This window comes from Felis catus, chromosome E1 (genome assembly GCF_018350175.1).
Source record: "Felis catus isolate Fca126 chromosome E1, F.catus_Fca126_mat1.0, whole genome shotgun sequence".
In the NCBI taxonomy this organism is placed as follows: domain Eukaryota; kingdom Metazoa; phylum Chordata; class Mammalia; order Carnivora; family Felidae; genus Felis; species Felis catus.
In genome coordinates, this window is record NC_058381.1 from 13,566,786 (window position 1) to 13,591,394 (window position 24,609).

The 24,609-nt window shown below is 48.4% G+C and overlaps 1 protein-coding gene across 7 annotated transcripts in view; it reads left to right on the plus strand.

The window, feature by feature from the left end:
* The window catches only part of TRPV3 (transient receptor potential cation channel subfamily V member 3), a 37,568-nt gene extending 13,233 nt beyond the window's left edge, over positions 1-24,335 (plus strand). Inside the window, exons 7-18 of one of the 7 annotated variants that reach the window (XM_019817325.3) lie at positions 3,251-3,391; positions 5,162-5,442; positions 7,552-7,728; positions 8,679-8,837; positions 9,513-9,614; positions 11,501-11,574; positions 13,752-13,917; positions 15,425-15,491; positions 16,835-17,109; positions 18,128-18,258; positions 19,387-19,466; positions 23,394-24,335. In XM_019817325.3, the coding sequence (XP_019672884.1) occupies positions 3,251-3,391; positions 5,162-5,442; positions 7,552-7,728; positions 8,679-8,837; positions 9,513-9,614; positions 11,501-11,574; positions 13,752-13,917; positions 15,425-15,491; positions 16,835-17,109; positions 18,128-18,258; positions 19,387-19,466; positions 23,394-23,407 (1,667 nt within the window). In that variant the 3' untranslated portion in view covers positions 23,408-24,335. Of the gene's footprint in view, positions 1-3,250; positions 3,392-5,161; positions 5,443-7,551; positions 7,729-8,678; positions 8,838-9,512; positions 9,615-11,500; positions 11,575-13,751; positions 15,063-15,424; positions 15,492-16,834; positions 17,110-18,127; positions 18,259-19,386; positions 19,467-19,969; positions 23,369-23,393 lie in introns of those variants that run through there. The other 6 variants (XM_019817324.3, XM_006939955.4, XR_002738291.2 and 3 more) reach the window with 6 other exon arrangements.
* Positions 24,336-24,609: the final 274 nt, after the last annotated feature.

A 24,609-nucleotide genomic window follows, 5' to 3' on the forward strand; every position in this document is an offset into this window, starting at 1 on the left:
TCTCCCTCTCTCTCTGCACCTCCCCCATTCATGCTCTGTCTCTCTCTGTCCCAAAAATAAATAAACGTTGAAAAAAAAAAGTTTTAAACATATATTTGAGGGGCGCCTGGATGGCGCAGTCGGTTAACCGTCCGACTTCAGCCAGGTCACGATCTCGCGGTCCGTGAGTTCGAGCCCCGCGTCAGGCTCTGGGCTGATGGCTCGGAGCCTGGAGCCTGTTTCCGATTCTGTGTCTCCCTCTCTCTCTGCCCCTCCCCCGTTCATGCTCTGTCTCTCTCTGTCCCAAAAAATAAATAAAAACGTTGAAAAAAAATTAAAAAAAAACATATATTTGAGATATTAGCTTAGTGAACCATTATATATCCATTGTTGAGATTCAACATAACTATTTTTAATTACATAAATAACACATGAAGAGAGTTTCATTGTCAAACATTTAAATATTTAAATTAAGTTAAAAAAGAATCCTTTGCCTATTTCCTACGGTCCAATCCAGAACTGATTATTATGGTGTGTAGACTTGGAAGACTTTCCCAGGCTTTCTACACATGTGTCTATGCGCACATAGAAGTAGATGGTTTTATTTATTCACTTACCTCCTTAACATAGAATAGTATGGTGCTGTTTGCATTGTTCTACGGCTTGCTTTTTTTCTTTTTAACTATATGCCTCAGATACCTTCCCATCTCAGAATATGAGTCTGTATGAAAGTCTGTCTACTTAAAAAAAAATTTTTTTTTAATATCAACTTTTGAGAGAGAGAAAGAGGCGAGTGGGACAGAGAGAAATGGAGACACAGAATCCGAAGCATCTGCCTCCTTTTACCTGCTTAGTCTGAGGATGGCTATCCTGTGGCTAATTTCACTATTCCCCTGTTGATGGCTATCTGAATGTTTTCTAATTTTTCATGATGACAATAGCACAGTGCACATTCTTTTTTTTTTTTTTAATTCAAGTTAGTTAACATATATTGTAATAATGATTTCAGGAGAGAATTCAGTGAGTAATCACATATAACACCCAGTGCTCAGCCCAACAAGTGCCCTCCTTAATGCCCATCACCCATTCAACCTATCCCCCACCCCCACCCAACACCCGTCCAGCAACCCTTAGTTTGTTTTGTGTATTTACGGTTTGCCTCCTTCTCTGTTTTTATCTTATTTTTCCTTCCCTTCCCCTATGTTCATCTGTTGTGTTTCTTAAATTCCACATATGAGTGAAATCAAATGATATTTATCTTTCTCTGACTGACTTATTTTGCTTGGCATAATACACTCTAGTTCCATCCACATTGTTGCGAATGGCAAGGTTTCATTCTTTTGATAGCCTAGGAATATTCTATTGTATATATGTACCTGATCTTCTGGATCCATTCTTCAGTCAATAGACATTTGGGCTCTTTCCATAATTTGGCTATTGTTGATAGCACTGCTATAAATATTGGAATATATGTGCCCCTTCGAATCAGCATTTTTGTATCCTTTGGATAAATACCTAGTAATGCAATTGCTGGGTCATAGGGTTAGCTCTATTTATAATTTTTTGAGGAACCTCCATACTGTTTTCCAGAGTGGCTGCCCCAGTTTGCATTCCCACCAGCAGTGCAAAAGTGTTCCCCTTTTTCCGCATCCTCGCCAATATCTCACAGTGCTCATTCTTGTCTGTGACCCTGTGCTCAGTGTGCACATTTCTAGAAAAATACTTTGATTTGGATTTTCTGGGTTCAAGGAAATGTATAATGATAATTGCCAAATTTGCCTCCAAAAAGTACTGCTTTATTCTCCCCCAAATACTCATTCCCTCACCCTTCACTAATATTGGAAATTATCCTTTTGTTTGGTTTTGGTTTTGGTTTTTGCCAATCTGGCTGGTGAAAAGTGGAAAAGTGTTAACTTGTTAGATTCTAACTTTCATTTTCTTGATTATCAATGATTCCAAACAGGTTTCACTTTCTTCATTGGCCTTGTGAATTTTCTTCTCTGTGAGGTGCTTGTTAATAATTTTTTTCTCAGTTTTCTATCAGGTTGTTTGTCTACTGGCTAATATATCAGGAACTTTTAAAAACATACTGTCTCTATATCTCAGATATTTTCCCCAGCCTATCAGTTGCCTTTTAACCTTCTTTAAGATGTCTTTTGAAATACAGAAAGCTTTAGTTTTTATCTTATCAAACATGTTTGTTTTTCTTTTGTGGTTGTTTCTGCATTTTATAACTTGCTTAAGAAGGTCTTCCCTGCCAAAAGGTTAGTTATAAATGAACTTTCCATTTTTTTTAAACGCCAAGTTCTTTAATCCACCAGGACTTTATTTTGTGTATGGCACGGCACGGTGGCCTCTCTCTGGAAAATGCTGTTTCTGGTGGGGCATTCCGAGACCCTTCCCCACCCCCAGCCTTCCAGTCCCTTCCATCTGGAGGCTCCACAGCCTCCACCAACAGGGTTAAGGTCCCTCCAACCCCTTCCTGCTACTGCTCCCCTGTTTTGTTCCTCAGTCCCTGGGGCACCATTCTCCCAGCTCCTGGGCTAGTCACCCCTTCTCTCCCAATCACTCCCTCAGGCCATGCTGAGGACTCTTTCTCCTAAGGGTCTTTGGGCCTCAGCATTTCTTTCTCCTCTGGAGCGACAGTTCCTCACAAATCTGGGCTGATTCTAATGCATCCTCCAATTCTGCACCCAGAGTGATGGGAAAATACACAGGTAGAAAACCCCAAACTCTGGTCATGTCACTTGCCTGCTTCAATGCCTTATGACTTCCCACAGTGTTCAGGATAAAGTTCCAACCTCTTAACCTGGCCTACGAAGTCTTGAGCCAGCCCACCCAGCCTTGATAAACTTAAGCGGTCTCAGCATAGAGGTCACTTCTGGGAACTGTGACCCTGCCCCCCTCCGGCTATGTTAAGAGTTCCTGCCCTAGGTACCACAGCCCTTGCCCCTCCCAGTATCATAGCACTTAATTCCCAGTGAGACCGTGAGCGTCTCGAGGAAAAGAATCAAAACCACACCCCATGTACTTCCCTGTCCCCAGCGCCTGGCACGGGAGCACAGAGCAGTCACTCCATCAATATTCCTTGCGTCCATGCGAATGAATGGAGCAAAGAATGAAGCTGGGATTCTTGACAGCTGGGCGACACAGACCAGACAGGCAGCTAGTGTTTAGCTGTGGCTCTGTGGAGGGTGTGGAGGCCCCAGAGGAGGCGTCACCCAGGGCCCAGCCGCTGAGCGACCCTCCCCCATCCCCACCCTGTCCGCAGGGCAGACGGCACTGAACATCGCCATTGAGCGGCGGCAGGGAGACGTCACTGCGTTGCTCATCGCTGCTGGCGCCGACGTCAACGCCCACGCCAGCGGGGTCTTCTTCAACCCCAAGTACCAGCACGAGGGCTTCTACTTTGGTGGGTACCGCCCCCGCCCGGCACGGGCTGCCCCAACCGGCGCTGGGGCACAGGGCCTGGAGCCCCCACTGCTGATCCCTGCCTGCTCAACATGTCCAAGGCCCAGCAATACAGAGCCGGGACCGGGGAGGCCGCAAGCTGCAAACCCTTCTGAACCGGACATCCAGGGTGGACCAGAGAGGGAGGGGCTGGAGAGGTGGGGAGAGAATGGGAGAGCTGCATTCTGGGGGCGTCAGCTGTGATCTTAGAGGGCACTTGGGCATCCAGTTGAGCAGCCCTGTGTAGGGAACCGAGACTTGGGGGACAAAGCCCTATTTTATAGGTGCGAAGACAGGTCCCCAGAAGGGGAATGATTTGCCAGTGTAGTAAGGAGCTGATGCAGGCACTGGGCCCAGTGCCTTCCAGGAATGCACCTAGGAAGTCAAAAGTAAGAGGGGAAAATTTCCTGACTCACAAGTTAGAGAATCCAAAAGCAATTGGGGTCAAGACACTCTGGGTGAAGAAAAGATCATTACATACACTTTAGATACAGTGAAACTCACAGTTTTAACGGACCGTTCTGTTCAGCTCCACAAATGCATACAGTTGTGTAACCACCACCACGATTAGGACAGGACATAAATAGTTCCATCACACCAGAAAATTTCCCACACAACTTTGTCAACCTGTCTTCCCACTCCAGCCCTTGACTGACAACCTCTGGCCTATTTTCTCTTCTGAGTGGTTTTTCAATCAGGACAGCCTGGGTCTGAGCAGCCAGGAGGACAGGGTCTTGTCCAGTCCATTGCCCAGCGTCAGACCCCGTTGGAGACAGTGTTGGGAAATGTCTGTAAGGAGGGATGAAGAGAGGGAACAGGAGGGAGATTGGAAAGAAAACAGCAGGAGACCTGTTGTCCGGTCCTGGTTCTATCCCAGGCTTGCTGTGTGACCATGTGTGAGTCACCTGCCTTCTCTTTTTTAACAAGCATTTATTGATCACTTACTATATATACCAGGCAGTGTTCTAGGTGTCGGAAATGTATCAGTGAACAAAACAAGGATCCCTACCCTCATGGAACTTACATTCTACACTGGAGGAAAACCATCAACAATAAACATAATAAATAAGAACACCATAAAATATGTTAGAAAATGCTAAGTGCTATTGAAAAAATAAAAAGTAAGGCAGGGGAAGGGGAATTGGGAGTTCCAGAGCAGGAAGGAGGTGGATTCCAATTTTAAATAGTGTGGTTAGGGTAATTAATTGAAAAGATGACATTTGCACAAAAGATTTGGAGGAGGTGAGGGAATGAACAATGTAGATACTGAGAAACAGCACTACCAGCAGAGCGGATGGCCTGTGCAGAGGCCCTGAGGTAGGAAAATGCCTGGTATGTTCTAGGAAAAGGAAGAAGGTCGTTGTGCTTGGAGGGGAATTATGAGGGTAAGAGAGAAGATGATGTCAGAACATGTAGGGCCTTGTGGGCTATTGTTCTAACCTGAGCTTTTATTTTGGGTGAGGTGAGTCTCATGTGTTACTAGGGTCAATCTGGCTGCTGTACTGAAGGCTGAAGGTAGTGTTGGAGGGCCAGAGTGGTAGAAGAGAGACCAGTTAGGTTATAGAAGTGATGTAGCTTTAGCCTCCCCCATACAGGGCGGGTGTGGGGAGAGGTCACAGGGAATCTGAGGGATCAGTCCTGCTAAGGATATGGGCTTCAGTCGTAGGGTTGGGGAACACTCTTCTGGTCTAAGAGGGAACTGAGCTCTGGCGCTCCCCCTACCACCCTCCAGGCGAGACACCGCTGGCCCTGGCAGCATGTACCAACCAGCCCGAGATTGTGCAGTTGCTGATGGAGAACGAGCAGACAGACATCACCTCGCAGGACTCGCGGGGAAATAACATCCTACACGCGCTGGTGACAGTGGCTGAGGACTTCAAGACGCAGAATGACTTTGTGAAGCGCATGTATGACATGATCCTGCTGAGGAGTGGCACCTGGGAGCTGGAGACCATGTGCAACAATGATGGCCTCACGCCGCTGCAGCTGGCTGCCAAGATGGGCAAGGCCGAGGTGGGGCCTGCTGAGGGAGCAGGAAGGAGAGCGGGGAGGCTCACTGCCACTCTGCCAGCTCATGGGGCCTTTCTGGGGACTCCACAGATTACACCTTGGCCTGGGGAAGATCTTGGCCTTAGGTCTTGACGTGCATTTTGGCCTGAGTTGGGTTTGTTCTGAGTGAGTGACCACACAGGACCACTGAGGTGCAGCGTGTGGGGCCCCCGGTCTGGACTTCAGTCCCTAACACTCTGTTTCTATCCCCTGCTCTGGAACCCTTTGTCTGGGGTCAGAGTGAGGGAGCTTTAAGACCACAGTGACACAATACCTCATGTGCTTTGTGGCTGAGGATTCCCAGGTGGCGAGGCACCCAAGCGGAGGCTGGGCCTGACCCTCTGGGCCTTCAGCCTCTCATGAGGACAGGAGTCCCAGAATGGCTGCTCTGGATCTAGAGAGACCTCAGTCTCTCATGTTGAACCTCTGAGCCGAGTACCCGGCAGAGAGTGTGACTGCTTGCGGCCCTTTGTGCCCTGGTGGTGTGGCTGAGGAACTCAAGGCTTAGCCTTGGTGAAGACTCGGGCTGGGGTGGGCTCCCATCTCTGTGGCTGGCTGGAGTCACAACCTGGTCTGAGATCAAGGTCAGGATTCTGGTGGGGGGCAAGGCTCAGAGAAGCTTGCTCCTCAGCCTCCATGGTGTCTGATCCTTGGGAGGGGACTGAGGCTCCCGGGAGGCTGTGGGAGGACTGGGTGGGTGCAGGGGCTGTTGAACAATCACAGCTGTGCCAGCCTCGGGGCAGCTGACAAGGGAGGTGGGTGCCCCGAGGGCCTTGGGTCTAGACCCAGTGGTCAGGCCTGGGGCTCACAAGGGACCTTTTCATTCTCTTGTGGGGGAAGGAGGTGTTGGAGATTGGCTTCGACAGAGGAGGAATTGTGTGCGTCCCCACCCTCCCCACTGTCTCCTACCCATAGCTGGGACACAGTTTGTGGGAGGCTTTGAGGAGATTCAGATTAGGCCTGCAAGTGGAGCTTCCTCTGAGGCCCCCTCCCTGCCAGCCTCTGAGGCAAGTGCTGTGTCCGCATGGAGCATGGCCCCATGTCCCCTTGATTCTCTAAAGGACAATGTGCTCCCCTGTGGCCAGTCCTGGGGTTGGGGTCCCCTCATTCCTGGTCCCTTCTCTTCTTCATTCAGTGTTCTTTGGAAAACTTTTCTGGACAATGCCCAAGGTGGCCACCATGCTAGGAGTGGAGGGTGCAGAGACACTTAAGACATACCCTGTTCCTTGAGGCTTTTCGAGGCTGGGGGCTCAGGATGGGAAGACCTGCCTGTCCCTGGGAGCTCTCTGTCTGGGCTGTGGGGACAAGGCTCCCATATGAGATGACATGGGAATATGTGAGATCACGGCTCTGATGCTGTTCTCCCCAGCAGGACCCTCTTCCTGGGCCTTGGGTTGGTGCCCCAGGAAGCCCTGGCCCCTGTCTTGGGAAGCAGTGAGCTGGAGAGCAGTGGCTCTCCACTTTGCCTGCGCTTTGGACCTGCCCATGGAGCTTTACAAAACACAGATCTCTGCATCCCCCCTCCAGAGATTCGTACCGAATTAGCTGGTGGGAAGGGATTGTTGAGTGTTCCTCATGACTCTACCATGCAGTGGGGTTTGAGGATCACTACCTGGAGAGTGGGTTTCCGAGGCCTCTCTGCCAGGCTGGCACTCTTGTATCACCCCTTGTCTGGCCCACAGTCAGTAGGCGAGTGAGCCTCAATGGACATGGTCTTGACTGAGGGATAGGGAAGCCAGAAAAACTTCTAGTATCTTCTCACATCCAGATCAAACAGAAATTAGTTCTCAGAATTGTCGATTCCCAGATTCTTCACTAAATGGGGTCCCCAACTGGTACAAGGATTTACGAGCTGATTGTGCAGCTTTCTGCATCATGCAAAGGGCCTCCACACCTTTCGTCCCTGGTATTCACAGTCCCTGGAAGCAGACTGAGCAGCAAGTTTCATACCCATTCCACAGATAAAGCTGAGCCCAGGGGTCTTGGTGGCAGACGCACGGGCAGGATTCAATCCATCCAGGTGGGAGCATCTTCCCAGCCCTCCTCTACAGCTGTTTCTCTTCCTGTTCCCAGATCTTGAAGTACATCCTCAGCCGTGAGATCAAGGAGAAGCCACTCCGGAGCCTGTCCAGGAAGTTTACTGACTGGGCGTACGGGCCTGTGTCATCCTCCCTCTATGACCTCACCAACGTGGACACTACAACAGACAACTCAGTGCTGGAAATCATTGTCTACAACACCAACATTGATGTGGGTCTCCTGGGAGGGCTGGGGAAGAGTAGGGGTGGGAGGCTGGCCTCTGGCTGGGGGCTCAGGGGGCACTGGGAAGACCCATGCTACTAGCTGGACATGTCTGTAGTCTTTTGCCTTAGTAGGCAGAGTTGACACAGAAAGGGGAGGAGTAGGGCAGGTGCTGTATTTGCCTGTTCCCAGCTGACCTTGGGCTGTAAACTTTTGTGGTGGGGGTCTCCTGGGCCCAGAATCCTGGCCTGGGCAGTGTGAGAGTGGGGGTGCGAGGGTGGGATGACTGGTGTTGATCTTATCTATCCTGTTTTTCCCCCTCTTCCCTAATGGTTCTAAAAACCCCCTTACCCTCTGGGAAGGCATAGCTGGAGCAATCAGGGAGGACTTCCTGGAGTAGGCAAGAGGGGGGAGATCTGTAAAGCTGGAGGGGAAGAGAGAGGATCAGCAGTGAGAGGTTTTTGGCTTTTGGGGGAAGTGAGGCAGCAGGCTGGATCTTCATCCTCCATGTGTTACCAAAAGTCATGCTTCCCAGAGCCTGCTTTGCCTGGGGTCTCCCTGGAATCCTCAGGGCAGCCTGACAGGTAGGGCAGTTTGATTGCTATCAACTTTGTGGATGAGGAAGCTGAGGCCCTGGGAGGGTCAGGGATTTTCCTAAGGTCGCACAGTGAAGGGGGCCAAGTTGGGGCCTTAACCCCAGTCATGGCCCTTCCCCCTCGCAGCCCTCGCTCCCCACTGAGCAGCAGGTTCTCCTGCTGGAAGCCTGGCTCCTGTGGGGTTCGGCTGCTGCCTGGGGGCGCTGGGAAGGAGCCTACAGAGTCGGAAATTACCTTCCCAGCATTCCCAGATCAACCAGTCATGGGTCACAATGACTGGCCCTTCTGCCAGGGGTGGTGCTGACTCAGAGCTCCCTCTGGCATGAAGGCCCTTTGAAAATGGTAGTGGTGTTCCACCCCCAGAACCGGCATGAGATGCTGACCCTGGAGCCCCTGCACACGCTGCTGCATATGAAGTGGAAGAAGTTTGCCAAGTACATGTTCTTCTTGTCCTTCTGCTTCTATTTCTTCTACAACATCACCTTGACTCTTGTTTCCTACTACCGCCCCCGGGAGGAGGAGGTACGTGTGCGCCTGGAGGGAGGGTGGTGCGATGGTCAGAGCTTCAGGACCTGGGAGCAGTCCCACGTGCAGATGGGGAAACTGAGGCCCAGAATGACCAAGACATTTGCATGGCATTCCCCAAGTGTCATCCTTCACAGTTTCTGGGAAACTGAATATGTCTCCAGTGCTTAGCTATTGTGGGGAGATCTGGAGGGCTGGGAGACCCAGACCCTGCCCAGGCTCCATCTCAATCTAGAGCTGATTGGGTGTTTCTGCTGTGAGGGCCACAGGAAATGGGAGGAGGGGGAGGTCACTTTGAACAAGCTTTCCCATCACTCTGGGGCTCAGTTTCCCATTCATTACACAGGGCACAGAGTTTCAGCTGTGAGTGTCCTGTGAGTATCGGGATACGGATGGGTTCTGAAACGAACGAATGCCATGAGGTGTGAGGGGCTGTTAACATGGACTGGATTGTGTCCTCACTGTAGAGTTCTGGGCTCCCACTGTGAGTGGGGCAGGGGTAGGGAGCTGCCCTTCTTTCTCTCACACCCTACAGAGATCAGGCTTCGTGCTGGCCTCTGGCTCAACTTGAGGGTTTGGCATGTGTATGTGCATGGTCCCTCCAGAGTTGGCATGACCCCTGCCTTCCTCATTCCCCATCCTGCACCCATCCATTCCTTCCCTTCCTCCCAGGCCCTCCCACACCCCTTGGCCCTGACGCACAAGATGGGGTGGCTGCAGCTCTTGGGAAGGATGTTCGTGCTCATCTGGGCCACGTGCATTTCTGTGAAAGAGGTGAGTGGGCCGCAGAGCCCGTTTGGACTTGCCTGAAAGGCAGGCAGAGTGACAGCAGGCCTGCCTTTGATCCAGCCTGCTCTGCCTTACTACTGAGCGGCTTTGGGGAGACGTTTCCTTTCTAAGCTTTGGATTTCTTAGTTACAAAATGAGAATAAATAGATCAGCAGGTCTGTCCTACCTACTTTCCACCTCTCCACCCCCCTGCCCATCTATCAGCCATTTATCTACCCTCCCAGCCACTCAGTGACCCATCTTCCTGTCCCTCCATCCACACATTCGGTCACCTGTCACTGACCCTGTCATTCATCTGAATTCACAGCATTTCTCCCCACTGTCCTTCTATCCTTCATCCATTTTCCATCTTTCCATCTGTTTTTCAATTGATCACTTATCAATCCTTCCATCTAACTAGTGAATCAACAGATACATGCTGAACACCTTCTGTATGTGGGGCCCCGGGGGGAGGTGATAGGGAGGGAGGGAATTTGTCCTCTTTGAGCTCACAGTCTTGTAGGGGATTTCAGATAGACATAAATATCTGCATTTTAAAATAGGCTACGAAAAGGGCCCTGTGTGGGGTCCAGACAAGTGCTCAGAGGAAAAGAGATGACTTTTATCTGGGGATAGGAGAGGGAGGGAAGGCTTGAAAGCAGAGATGGCCTTTAGTGTGCGAGGGTGGGATTGGGCATGAGGACACTGGGGAGGAGGCTATTACAGGGTGGGCATGGGGAACAGCATAAAAAAAAGGCTCAGAGGCGGCAAAGCAAGGCCGTATAATTTTTTTGTCTTTTTTTTTTAATTAAATTTTTAATTTTGATTTCAGTGCAGTTAACATAGTGTTCTATTAGTTTTAGGTGTACAATATAGCGATTCAACAATTCTGTACATTACTCGTGCTCATCATTATAAGTATACTCCTTAACCTTCATCACCTATTTCACCCATTCTCCCACTCACCTCCCCTCTAGTAACCATCAGTATGTTCTCTGTAGTTAAGAGTCTGTTTCTTGGTTTGTCTCTTTGTGTGTCTCTTTTTTTTTCTCCTTGCTTGTTTGTTTTGTTTCTTAAATTCCACATGTGAGTGAAATCGTATGGTATTTGTCTTTCTCTGACTGACTTCTTTTGCTTAGTCTTATACTCTCTAGCTCCATCCATGTCATTTCAAATGGCAAGATTTCATTCTTTTTTATGGCTGAATAATATTCCATTATATATATATATATATATATATATATATATATATATATATCGTGATATATAGCTATATAGCTTGCATTTTCTTTATCCATTCACCTATCATGGGACACTTGGGCTGCTTCCATAGTTTGGTGATTGTAAATAATCCTGCAGTAAACTTTGAGGTACATGTATCCCTTTGAATTAGCGTTTTTGTATTTTTTGGGTAAATACCCAGTAGCGCAATTACTGGATTGCAGGATAGTTCTATTTTTAACTTTTTGAGGAGCCTCCATGCTGTCTTCCACAGTGGCTGCACCAGCTTGTATTTCCACCAACCGTGCACAAGGGTTCCTTTTTGTCCACATCCTCGCCAGTACCCGTTGTTTCTTGTGTTGTTGATTTTAGAAGCTGGGCCACATTTGCAGAATGGCAGGGAGCTGTGTGGCTGTTCTGCTTTGCAGAGTCTGGGTGGGGATAAGGGGGTAGTGAGAGGTGTGAGAAGTTTGGGGGTGCAGCCATGCTTACCCAGGGGCTGCCTCTGCGTGCCAGCACAGATCCCCTTCCGTATCCCTCACTTGGGCTCCAGCTTGGCCTTCACACCCTCCCCCTCACTGAGCCTCAGTCCTGGGGAGACACTGCCTTCCTCAGATCCTCCAGTGAGAGGCATGAAGAGGGTGCAGCGTTTCTTTCCTTTTTGGCCTCAGGGCATGGCGATCTTCCTGCTGAGACCCTCAGATCTGCAGTCCATTCTCTCTGATGCCTGGTTTCACTTTGTCTTGTAAGTAGGTCTATCCCATTGGTCAGCACCGCACAGGCAGGGCTCAAGTCCTGTGTCGTGGGTGCTGTGTCCTCTGGAATGACCATCTTCCCACGTCACCATGTCTCAGTCATCCTGCCATAGGTTCGTGGCCAGGGACCTCCTCTCTCCCCTCTAGTAAGAGAGGCCCATGGATGCCCATGGAGAGGACCAGAAGACCCTACCACAGTGCCCACCATCAGGCTGCAGTGATGACTGACTTCACCCTGACATAGAGCCCTGGGCAGCAGATGGGGCAGAGAAGGCAGGAAGAGGCTTAGTAGTGTTGTTTACTTCTTTATGAAGGGATGGATGGTCTGGGCCAGTTCCTTCTAGTTGTGTGGGGGTCCAAGGTTACCATCTCGGACTCTGGCAGATCAGGGCTGGAAAGCACTGGAGAAATCATAGCGTCTCATCTGTAGTATGAAAAACCAAAGCCCAAAGCATGGAAGTGAGTCATGAAGAGCCTTAACCCCAGCCTCCCAGTCATCTTCATCTTATGCTAGAGGAGGGCTGACCATCTTAGGGCCCTAGCCAGAAAACCCAGCCCAGCAGCCTTTCTGAACGAGGTCACGTGCAGATGACATCAGAGGCTTACGTGACCCTTGTCTCTAAATGAACAGAGGCTGATTCGGCATTGCTGCCTGTGAATGGAGCAGGATTTGCAGCATGGGACGAAGAATGTTTGGCTCTATAGCTCTGAAGGTCCCCTCTTTTGAGCATTTGGGAAGCTGGGTCTCTACAGGACCTTGAATCTTGGCCCAATGTTTCCAAACACCTAGGTGTTTTGTTACCTGTGTACCTGCCTTCTAGAGGCACGAGCGGAATTCTTCATCCCTGCGGGCAGGTGGGGTGCCCAGATACTTCAGTGAGTGGTAGGCCAGGTGCAGGACTGCCCCATGATGTGAGCCACATGGGAGTCTTTTTCCCTTTGAGAAAATAAGATAATTCCAGAGAAGAATTCATTTATACAGCCACTGGCTTTAGTGCAGACAAAAGGCACCGATGCACTGTCCTTCTCTTCTGCTTCCTAGGTGCTTTGACAGTGATGAGGAGGGTGTATACACGCTTCCTCACTTTAGTCCAAAATGTATCGATCACCCAAACATTTGCTTTTCACTGCATGAGAAAAACAAGGTTGCCTGTGTCCTAATTTAGCTACTTAGATATTTTATAACCGTGGAGACTGTGATGTTATAAGCAAGAGAGCTTTTTATCCAGATGTCTGCATAGCTGATGGTTAGCGATGTTTAGGAGTAATTTTGATCCCGTGTGTTTGTTATATATTGTACCCTAATAATTTTAATTGTGGTAAAATACACGTAACATGAAAGTTACCATCTTAACCATTTTAAGTGTACAGTTCAACAGCATTAAGTATATTCATTTTGTTGTGCAACCAATCTCTGTTTAGCGTATCTATCGTTTAGCATATGTTATAGCTTTTAAAAAGATTTTATTTATTTATTTATTTTTAATATTTATTTATTTTTGAGAGAGAGAGTGTGTGTGAGCAGGGGAGGGTCAGAGAGAGAGAGGGAGACACAGAACCCGAAGCAGGCTCCAGGCTCTGAGCTGTCAGCACAGAGCCTGACGCAGGGCTTGAACCCACAAACGGTGAGATCACGACCTGAGCCGAAGTCAGACACTTAACCGACTGAGCCACCCAGGCACCCCAAAAAAGATTTTAAAAAGTAGGTCGTGGGAGACTTTTGTTATGAATGGCTTTTAAGTATAGACATGGTCAGTTTTTGTCATTTTTGTTAAAAATGCAATTATTCACTGTATCCTGTCTACCCCAGTGGTTTCCTGACCTATGTGGGGCTCAGAAATCACGTGGAATCACGTGGGTGATTTAAAAAACATCCAACCGCCTGGGCTGCTCTGCAGGGCTTTTGAACCAGAATCTCCTTGAGTCCTGGGGATCTGTATTTTTAACAAGTCCCTGTCAGCTGCAGCCAGCCCACTGTTGGCTCTGACTCACATCTGCTGATGGCTCCTGCAAGGCTGGATTTTAGACATGGTTGAGTGGGGCCAGGGCAGCCTCGCCTGTCTCTTTGGCATTAGCCCGCAGGGTGCGGGAGGTTGGGGGTTTGAGTATCTACCCGTATGCTGAGGAGGAGTAAGTAAGGCCCTTGTCTCCTGTGTCTCCTGAACAGTTTTGTCCAAGCTGTGCTTGTGATACTGTCTGTCTTCTTGTACTTGTTTGCCTACAAAGAGTACCTCGCCTGCCTTGTGCTGGCCATGGCCCTGGGCTGGGCCAACATGCTCTACTACACGCGGGGATTCCAGTCCATGGGCATGTACAGCGTCATGATCCAGAAGGTGCGTTGGAGCTTTTGAGCATCGCAGACAGGCAGGCTCTGCAGCGGGGGAGCCCTCAGAGAATGTCCATTTTCAGGTGGGGAGACAGGTCTGGAGAACAAAAGGCCCTTGTTTCATGGGCCAGCCTCTGCTCTTTCTCCCAAACCCCACCGTCTCTCTTTGCCTTTGGTCAGGCTTTAAGTGTCCAGACCCGAAAACACCTGGCTTGTTGGACACAGGGAAGGAATAACGCTTTATGAAGAAGTGTGCTCACACCCAGGCAGTGGTGTGCTGGTAAATATTTAACGACCAGCTCTCTGGGAAACACACACACACACACACACACACACACACACACACACGCACACACATACACACACATTATGTTTATTATAAATTTTACTATGTAAAGGATGAGTAGTACACCATTTACAAATAATAAAATAAATTATGCTCTTTGTTGTAAATTCCACATAGCGAGTTGAATCCAGCAGAATGATTTGTTGATTTTGTTGAGCTCTTCCATCTGTTGCCAACCTGTGGTTGCAACTGACAAAAGTATTGTTGCAAGCATAAATGCTGGTTGGTATTTTTCTTGACTTGAAGGTGTGAGATGAAGCCTTATGTGGGAACTTCCCTTGTTTGTCAATGATGTGAGCCACTTATTTGCTGAATTGGATGATAATTTTCAAATGCTGGAAGACTGTTTCATTAATGTTATTGTGTAATTCACCATACAGCAGCTACAGATAGGATACATTCGGAAGCTTAATCTGCCTTAACATTTTCTCTATCATTGTCTTAATTCCAGACCTAGACAATCAGCAGAATAATGTCTCTGATTTGTAGCATTTACCAATTTCCATGGTGCAAATCCTACCATGGCTGATTTCCAGCTACCAGTATGACATCATCAAACACAGAGTCGGGAAGAGATGTGCAGTAACACATTATGTAGTACACGCACACCGTATGGCTGCTGTAGATGTAAATAACCTTAAGAGCATAGGTAATTGTAAAATAGCTAAGTGATGAGTGTTGAATATTATCTTTGTTTTGAACATAATTTACTTAATTATAAGCTTATGCGATTTAATTTTTAGTAATGGTTGTGTTTAAACACCAGCTTACAAAATTCATGAAAACGTAACCGTCAGCTCTTACGAGCGCGTATGTGCTGGCTCCAGCACACCACTGCCCCCAGGAAGTGTGAGGATTTCAGATGTGAGTCTGTGAAGAAAGGTGCTCCCATACAGGCTGAATCATCAGGGACTGAGACAGACTGTGTTCCAGGAGGGAGGAGGGAGGTGAGCAGGAAGGGAAGGGAAGGGAAGGAAGGCTTCTTGGAGGAGGTCGGCCTAGAGCTGAACTTTGGAGCATCAGGGGGATTTGTCTAGGGGAAGGGAGGACAGCCTGAGGGAAGGCATGGTTAGGGTGAGGGGCCTGGTGAGGGGAAGCAGTAAGGAGATCAGGGTCTAGTGAATATGTGCTCAAACCTTACCCTTGAATCATGTTTCTTTCTTTATAGGTCATTTTGCATGATGTTCTGAAGTTCTTGTTTGTATATATTGTGTTCTTACTTGGATTTGGAGTAGGTAATTGATTTATAAATAATAGGAACTCCCACATTTGTAAAGCACCTTCTATAGATGTCAAAATGATAAGGCACAGGAGCAGCCTCAGCAACACTTATGTCACCTACCAGTGGAGCACTTGCCATGCTAAGCATTTTCCAAGCATTGTCTTTTTACTTCTCCCAATATCTCGACTAAGGGGGCGTCATCATCCCTGATCATAAGGTAACTGAGGCTTAGAAGCAGACCCGTCACTCTTGTCCATCCACACTGTGGGGTATGCCACCCACATTCACATCCAGCATGTATGTGGCCCCACAACCTGAGGTAGGCTGGGCAGGTGGTTTTGGGCCCATTTTACAAATAGGAAAACTAAAGTTTGCAGAAATTTGACTCATCAATGGTCTTTGAGAAATAGGAGTAAATTAATGCATGGAGATAACCTCCTTTGGCCCCACGCATCGTGTTACTTGTAGTTTACTTCGGATATATCTATGAGAGCCTCTGGTCTGCTGGGGACTGGAGATAGGGAGGCCCCACTTAAAATCTCTTCATTTGTACAACCTGATTTTATTTTTATTTTATTTACAACTCCTGCAGAGAAAGATATCATTGTATTTTCCCATGCCAGTTCTCCTCCTCCCATCCACCGGCCCCCCAGGGATCACTGGCATTTGAAATTAGGCAGCCATTCCCATCTTCTGGTATCTTTGCTGGACCACAATGTGCTTATTTATTTCCTCCTTCACTTGTTTATTTATTCATCCATCCATTTACTCATTAATTTGACCATCCATCCATCCATCCAACAATGAGCCACTAGTATGGTGTGTTGGAGAGAAGAGAAGAAAGAAGCCAGGTCTTGGCCAGGGGGTCTCCCTACAGAGCATTAGAAAGAGACTCAGGACCTTACAGTCTTGGAGGATGGCCCAGGCTATAGGCAGTTGGGAGTCCAAACCCTGGTTGGGGAACCAGGGATACATGTGGATTATAATTCACAACTCTGCAAGTCTGTGAGTGATCAAGGGCCAAATGGCAGGGTAGAGGAGCCTGTTTTGTTGGGCAGGAAGAGCTTTCTGCAGGAGGTCAGGGCAAAGAACCAGCCTGATGAAACTTCCAGGAGCTGAGTCTGGAGGTGGAATCTAAATGGCCAGAGAGAATGAGGCAGTAGGGCTGCAGCGTGTATGTGGCAGGGGGAGGGCGGGGGGGGGGGGGGGAGGGGGGAGGGAGGGGGGAGGAAGGGGGGAGGAAGGGGGGAGGGGGGAGGAAGAGGGGGCATGTGTCTACGTGCAAGTATGCATGAGCTTGTTGGGTAATTAGCCAGGCACAGAGCCAGAGGAGAACACCCTGTTATGTCCTCCCAGCCCTGGCTTCATTGATCGAGAAGTGTTCCAGTGACAACAAGGACTGTAGCTCCTATGGCAGCTTCAGCGATTCGGTGCTGGAACTCTTTAAGCTCACTATAGGCCTGGGCGACCTGAACATACAACAGAACTCCAAGTACCCCATCCTCTTTCTGTTCCTGCTCATCACCTACGTCATCCTCACCTTCGTCCTCCTCCTCAACATGCTCATCGCCCTGATGGGAGAGACCGTGGAGAACGTCTCCAAGGAGAGTGAGCGCATCTGGCGTCTACAGGTGAGCCTGGCAGAGGCCCTGGCACGGGGGCCTTCACGGGGACCAAGTTCAGCACACGGTATTGCCAACTGTCTGCACCAGTGGATCTGGGGTGGGGGCCTGGGAATCTGCATAAGCGCGCTGCGGTCAGCCAGTTTTGAGGAAGTCTTAGTCCAGGTTCCCTGGGTAGAGGGTCTAGGCAGTGTGACTGGACAGCGGCACATGTGATGCAAACCCAGGCTTATGGACATGTACTGCTCAGAGTTAATGGCGTGATATGTGGATGTTGAACTGTGACCTTAGATTGCATTGAGAGGAGCAGCATAGGGCCTAGGACAATTCTGCTGTCCTCGACCCTGGCTGCCACCTCTTACACACTGTGGGCCTTATACACTGAGGACACTACCCCACAGGATGGTCCAGAACCGGTTACCAGGCCTGAGAGAGGACTGGAACCTGTGCCTCACAAGAGAAGGTGTTGGAACTAGAGTTCAAGAAGGTGAGGGTTCCCTCAGATATCTGCAGAGCTACTTGTGGGAGGATAGTTTCCTTCTGTGGCCCCAGAAGGCAGAACTGAGGTATTGGGGGCAATGACCAGGAAGTTTCTAATTATTATGGCCTTCTTAATTGGTTCATTGATTATATTCAGGATAGATTTGACAAATTATTGACAGGAAAACTGCTGAGGGGTAGTCCAAGGCTGGCATGGAGGTGGGACTACGTGATGTCTGCCCCTCTCTTCCCTGTGGGATCCCAGGATCCTAACATTTTCACTTAGGAAGCTGCTGGACTTCCAGAAACATTGTTTACGTTATGTTTAAAGCAATTTGAACACTTTTCCCAAACTTACTGGCTTTTCATTTTTGAAATCTGTGGTTTAGCCGAACCCTCAGGATCTATGCATTAAGTGCCCAGTGGAGGGAGAGCTGGCTGTTTGGTGGTGTGTGTGCGTGTACTTGTGTGTGCGTGTGCACGTGCGCATTTGTGCACAACCCTGTGGAGCTGTCTTCCTGGGCTGGCTCCTCACTGATGTGCTTAGCCTCATTTATGCCCCCAGAGAGCCAGGACGATTCTGGAGTTTGAGAAAATGCTACCAGAATGGCTGAGAAGCAGGTTCCGGATGGGAGAGCTGTGTAAGGTAGCGGAGGAAGATTTCCGGCTGTGTCTGCGGTAACAAAGGGAGAGGGGCCCCCGGGTGGTGGTGGTCTTTGGGCGGGGAGAGAGAGATGAGGCGGTGAACGTTGGAGAAACGGTGCCACCGCTTGCTTCCCAAACCACAGCTACAGTCGGTTCTGACCTCCTCGGAACAGGGAGTTTGCTCTCGTGGGGTTGCTGGCCCTGGGATGGGGTTTCTCGAGCTTCCGAAGGGAGAGGAAAGGAGACTGCTGGTTGCAGTTCCCCTCTCTGCCCCCTGCAGGGGCCTCCATGGCCTCTCCCTGACACTGTGTGGTTTAGGAAACATTTGCTGGCCTGGCGCTCTTTGTCCTCCTCTCTATCCTGTGTGGGTTCATGTGACACCAGGGGACCCAAGGCACATTTCGTCACTGGCAAGTGGAAAGTGAGACAGCTACTTTCGACAGATATCAGGCTGTCTGGTTTTTAGAAAGTGCTTGTTCATGCTGTGACCAACTTTTCTGACGATCCTACCCCCGTCTGACTGCCTGACCTTACACACTGCCCTCTGTGTATCGCTTTACTGGAAACAGCTTCTCTGACTGAGAATCCCACACCGCGGAAACCACCGTTTCTGGCTGTCATCCTTAGCCTAACAAGTGTCTCTCATTTTGACACCCTCATTCTAGAGATGTTCTCTGAATGTGAACTTCAGCCAAACCACTGCCTCCATTTATAATCTAGCACCTTAGACTCTGCCCACTCTTATTGGGGTTTGAACCCTAACCACCTTCACCTAGTGAGACCTTAACCCTAGTTTAACCCTAAACTTCTAAACTTCCACAAGTTTACTCCTCACACTGTCGTATCTCAGTCTGGGCCCTCCTCCTCTCCTTCCCCATAGACCAGTAAGGAGCAGCTGTAGCTGTCTAAAGATGTCCCCTTGACACCTCTCTGAGTTTTGGGGCCCCACACACTGGGAGGAGACCAATCCCTTGAGGCCTGGGAAAATGGGGACTTGGGTAGATTTCAAACCCTAAAAATGCTGACATGACCATGTGAGGTAGGAGTCCCAGATCCCTGGGGTGGACAGAGGAGGGCCGTCTAGGACACCGCAAAAGCCATGCTATTTGTTTGCATCTAATGAGGTGCAGTTGAGAAATAGGATGACTATCACACTTGCAGGATCAATGAGGTGAAGTGGACTGAATGGAAAACGCATGTCTCCTTCCTCAATGAAGATCCAGGGCCTGTAAGACGGACAGGTACTGTTGCTGTCAGAAAGTGTGGCCACCACACCTGTCTGACCATGTGATCTTAGGCAAATCATGTGTGAGGGCCCCAATTTTCCCCATCTGCAAAATGGGAGGGTTGAAGCAAATTGGTTCTCAGGTCCCCTTCAGCTGTGACAGTAAATTTTTTTTAATGTTTATTTATTTTTGAGAGAGACAGAGTGAGAGTGGGGGAGGGGCAGAGAGAGAGGGAGACAGAATCTGAAGCAGGCTCCAGGCTCCAAGCTGTCAGCACAGAGCCCGATGTGGGGCTCAAACTCACAAACCACGAGATCATGACCTGAGCTGAAGTCAAATGCTTAACTGACTGAGCCACCCAGATGCCCCTCAGCTGTGACATTTTATAACCCTACCTGGAATAACTTTTAAAAATCAGATGGTGAAAAAAGAATTAGGTGGTGCATTGGGACATGGAAGCCCATGTTACAGAGCACTGCCTTTCTAAAATAGGGATTTTGGGGTTCTTTTGAAAGCAGATTTCAACAAAATCCAAGATTCTTCCAGGAGCAACAGCAAAACCACCCTGAACGCCTTTGATGAAATAGATGAATTTCCGGAAACTTCGGTGTAGGAGCAGAATGCAGAGCTGGTGTGGGCGTGGGCTGTCTGAGGCTGCTGGCTGGCCCTGGACTTGGTGCTGAGGGCTTTGCAGAGTGGAGGAGCCTGGCTCTGTGTGCCTACAAGCAGAAAGCACCCTCACGCTGAGCGGCTGACTGAACTGAGAGAGGCTGCTGTCAGTCTGAGTGGGAAACACCCTGGATTTCTTTTTTACTCAGCAAAGAGTTTGTGTAAATCCATGGTGGGCAGTCCTGAGCCTGGGAGTCCCTGAAATCCAGGGTGAAGTCTCTGGGCTCACCAACTGGAGGTCATCTTGGCTGGGAGAGAAGCATGGCAGGGAAGGGACAGAGGCCTGAGGAGCAGAACTTCCTTCCTGCCAACATCTCCTTGACGCCCCCCCGCCCCCCCCCCCTCCCCCGGCCCCAATCCCGGCCCACACATTCCACTGGCTCCCTTACTGTGACTGGGCTCCAGAATTGAAGGGATTCTTGATCCCATCCCAGCACAAACAGGGGACTGAACTCAGTGGGACATCCTGGGGGAGGAGGGGACTGAGCTCTGGAAACGCCTTTTTGGACCCTTCAGGGAACAGGAAACTACTCTTGGAATGAGAGCCTTGGCACGTCAAGGCTCGAACTGTCTCACACTGAGAGACACTTTTAGTAATTAACACAGGGTTTTTATTTTCAACAGAGAAAAGACATTTCAGTTTTGAAAATTACTTCAGATGAAGTATGTGGTTTTAAAATAGATTTTGGGATTTGGGGCAGATATAAGTATTATATACTTGGCCTCAGGGTGGCCAGAGCAGGGACAAAAGGCTTTTCTTCACACACACAAAAGTCCACATGAGACATGCCAGGCAGGGCCCGTGTGGGCTGCTGCGACCTGGGGGAAGAGTTGGCCCTTGTCCTTGTCCTGGCCCTGCAGTCACGCATGCCTCCCAGCTGGGATCGTGGCTTCATCTGAAACAGAAATAGCAGCTGTTCTGTTTATACGGTCTTAAATCTCAGAGGTTACTATTATACAACAGTATTTCTCGTTGGAGGAATTTAACAAAATACCTGAAATGCTCTGGCATTTAATATTTTTGTTAACTGTGAATTTTGAAGCTGAGGAGAAGGAGTGTGAGAAAGGAGTGTTTGCCAAGGCACAGGGCTTGTATTTAGAGCCTCGTCCTCCAATTTCCTCCCCCAGAAATTACACACAGTCAGTCTGGGGCAGAGGTGCAGTGGAGACAGAAGACTTGTTCCCGATCACTGGAGCCTAGACAGCCAGAAAATCTACTTTGCCTTATGTGTCTGGTAAAAGGATTCATGTGGGAATCTTGGAGGGTGGACTTACAATGATATTCATCGTGAATTTTTAATTTTAAAGGGCATAAAAATAAATTTGGCTTTTAGACAACTTAGCAGTTGGCTAGTGGATCTGAGCTGAGGTAAACCGAGGAGTGCAGGCCGAGCAGTCCACTCTGGGTACGTTTCTCCACTTGGGGCTGCTCTGCGTGGCAACTACCCTGGGTGAGTGGACACTTGGCCTTTGTGTCCCTGATAGGCCAGGGCTGAGAGAGGAGGTCGAGGGCGAGCCTGAGACCTGCAAAGTCTGCGGCAGCCCCTGTATTCCCAGCAGATGCCAACCAGGGCTCTAAGCTGTGCTCGGGTCAAGTTCCTGTGTGGGCAGGGGTAGCAGGCACTTGACATGTCCTCTGGAAAGGGGAGACTGGGGGAGGAGGGTTGTCACGGACGTAGGTGGAGCACGTGTGTTCCAGATGGGCAGAACCAGTGCCAAAGGTTGGAAATTTCAAGGACAAAGATTTTGGTTCCATTCATCCAGCACCTACTCCAGGTATTTGAGATGTTTACGCAGAACTTTTTAGAGATGTTGTTAAAGATCACGGTCAGATGGACTTCGAGGTCCTTTTAGCCTGGAGATCAGCATCCTATATCTGGAGTTCCCTACTTGCATACATCCAGAACAGATGCCCTGATCTGAAGTACAGCCATTTGGATCCATGGTGGCATGGTCTGGTCATTCCAAAATTGTTTTTGTTTGGATATGAATGGACAGAGCCACATGGCTCTCCATTCCCACTTGAACAAAACCTGGGAAGTGAGGCAAATGGAAATCAGTAATGGGATCTTGGTCTTCTCACACATATGGAGAGCTGTTTTCTGTGGGTCTGAATGGAATTTGTTGGCAGGACCATTTTCTGTCCTGGATATTCATCCCTTAAAAAGCTTTCAGCCTAGATCATCTGAGCCTCGGTAGGTTTACCAAAGCAAAAGGAAGCAATGAGTCAGAGATCATTGATTTAAAAAGATCATTTCCCCTATTTTACACCTGGAAACTACACCCCGGAAAGGAAAGTGGATTTGTTTAAAGCCAGGCAGGAAGTCATACCAGAGCTGTTGGAGCTGGAGTTTCTGACTCCTGGTCTCTCCCAGCTCCGTTTTTTTTTTTTTTTTTTTTTTTTTTTAGCACAGTTATTCAGCAAACTTGAGTCTGCCTTTGTGGTTGCCACATATGTTATGTCAGGGAGGGCTAGGGCTTTTTGCTCAGATGATTCATGACGGCAGTCTGCATTGTCCCAATGATCCCTATGACAGATTTAAAACTCAAGTGTGCACATAGGTGTGTCCAAACCACACACACACACACACACACACACACACACAAACACACCGTGCCACATTGAATCCATGGGCATATAAGGACATCTTAAAACTTCATGATTTACATTTCAGTAGTTTAAGGGGTAGGCATTTTCCAGGCATGGAATCTCCCATGCTTGGATAATGGTTTTGGCTAGAAATTTTCCTTGAGCTAAACTGCCTCAGGAGGAATCTATTATTCTAGACATCACGTGACATATCTGTTTGGAATGAAAATGGTGCTTACCTTCCTCTCTGGGTTGTAGCAGAAGGTATGAGGTTGTACTGTGAAGTAATTAAGCTCTTAGAAGGCCCCTGCCTGAGAGAGCCCAGTATTATTGAAGTTCCTTTCCTTCCTCAAAGCCTGGTGAACTGTGGCCTTTTGCTCTGGGCGGGGCCCAGGTCGATGGGCCTTCATCCGGGCCTGTAAGCCATACTTGATTTTTGCATTGATTTACATGTTTATACTGTGATCTTGGTCCCAAACATAGGATTGTCACCTTGTTCTCACTGAATGTGCCTGATCCTTGTAAATTTTAATTCACATACTTGATTTTAGTGTTATGTGTGTAACTCTGTGTTAAATTAAGAAGTCATAGAGAACATTTTAGTGCCAATGAAGAAATGCTTTTACGATTTCTAATAAATATTTATTTTGCCTTGTCATGATCATGATTTATCCTTGTCTTAGGTATGCCAATATGAAGACCAGCTGAGAATCCTGGAGAGTTGCTTTCTCTAGGGATAAAGGGGAGCCCGCCCACTTTTTGGACCTGAAGCATTATTATTGGTTCCAGCTCAGGGACAGTCAGTATGCTGAGACAGGTCACCCTTGTACATCTCCCAGTACACTGAATGTCCAGTATTCCATCTGAACCACTCAACAACTCTGGGGTCAGTTTGAGTAAAGGCAGACCAAGGGAGTTGAAATGACACGCTCAAGGAATCACAGCCGGAAAATGTTAGCGGGTTAGGCCAAATGACCCCCAAGCAGTGATCTATCCATCATGCCCTACTGGCTCTCCACTTATTTTGCATGGTTACAAAACCATGGCTCCACGTGGAGACCAGAAAGTGTAAGTCCCTTCTGTCCACCTCACAGGAACTTTGTGAGGAGGCAATGATGTTACTATCGTTATTCGCCAACTCCTATGTATATGCATGTTTAAAATTCTTTTATTTCATAAGGATGGCAGTTTTTAACTTGAATGCCAAGACACCGCTGGGTCTTGATGGGTTGCAAAACTTGCAAACAATCTATTAATAAGTGATTCGCTGCATTTGGTGAATTTTTTACTTCCTTCAAATGACTCCTAGAGTAACACCCTTTCCTGGGATGGGTCTTTTTGAGTGGCAAAGAAATGAGAATTATACATAATCTACATCCTACCTCAAACAAGCTTCGGCCTGTAATCTAGGAATGTGCTATCCACGGGAGCATTCTGGGTGGACTGATAGAAAAAAAAGGTGGAAACCCCTGTCATAGGATATGTTCTGGGAGTGGGATGCCTCGGTCAAATGGTATGAACAGTTTTATGGCTCTTGATATTGTGAAGAATTACCTTCCAAAAGGTATTTTGTAACTTAAGCCTTTAAGATTGTATGTTTCCTATTTATAAAGCTTTTCCGATCACATTGATTGTTTTAATGACACAGTTTTATAGATTTGATAAGTATTATATCCCCATTTAATAAGCAGAGAAATTGAGACTTGGAGAGAGGTAGAAGGACACATAAAGGTCATGGTGCTTTTTCCTGGGCCAAGGATCCAGGCTCCCTGAGGTTTAGTAATTAGTGCGAGTCAGTAGTGCCAATGAGTTTGAATAACAGAGTGGCCTCAGTCACATTTCAGAATATGTCTCATCCAGGTAAAGGGACTATGGGGGTGGGATAGGGTTTCAAGAAGA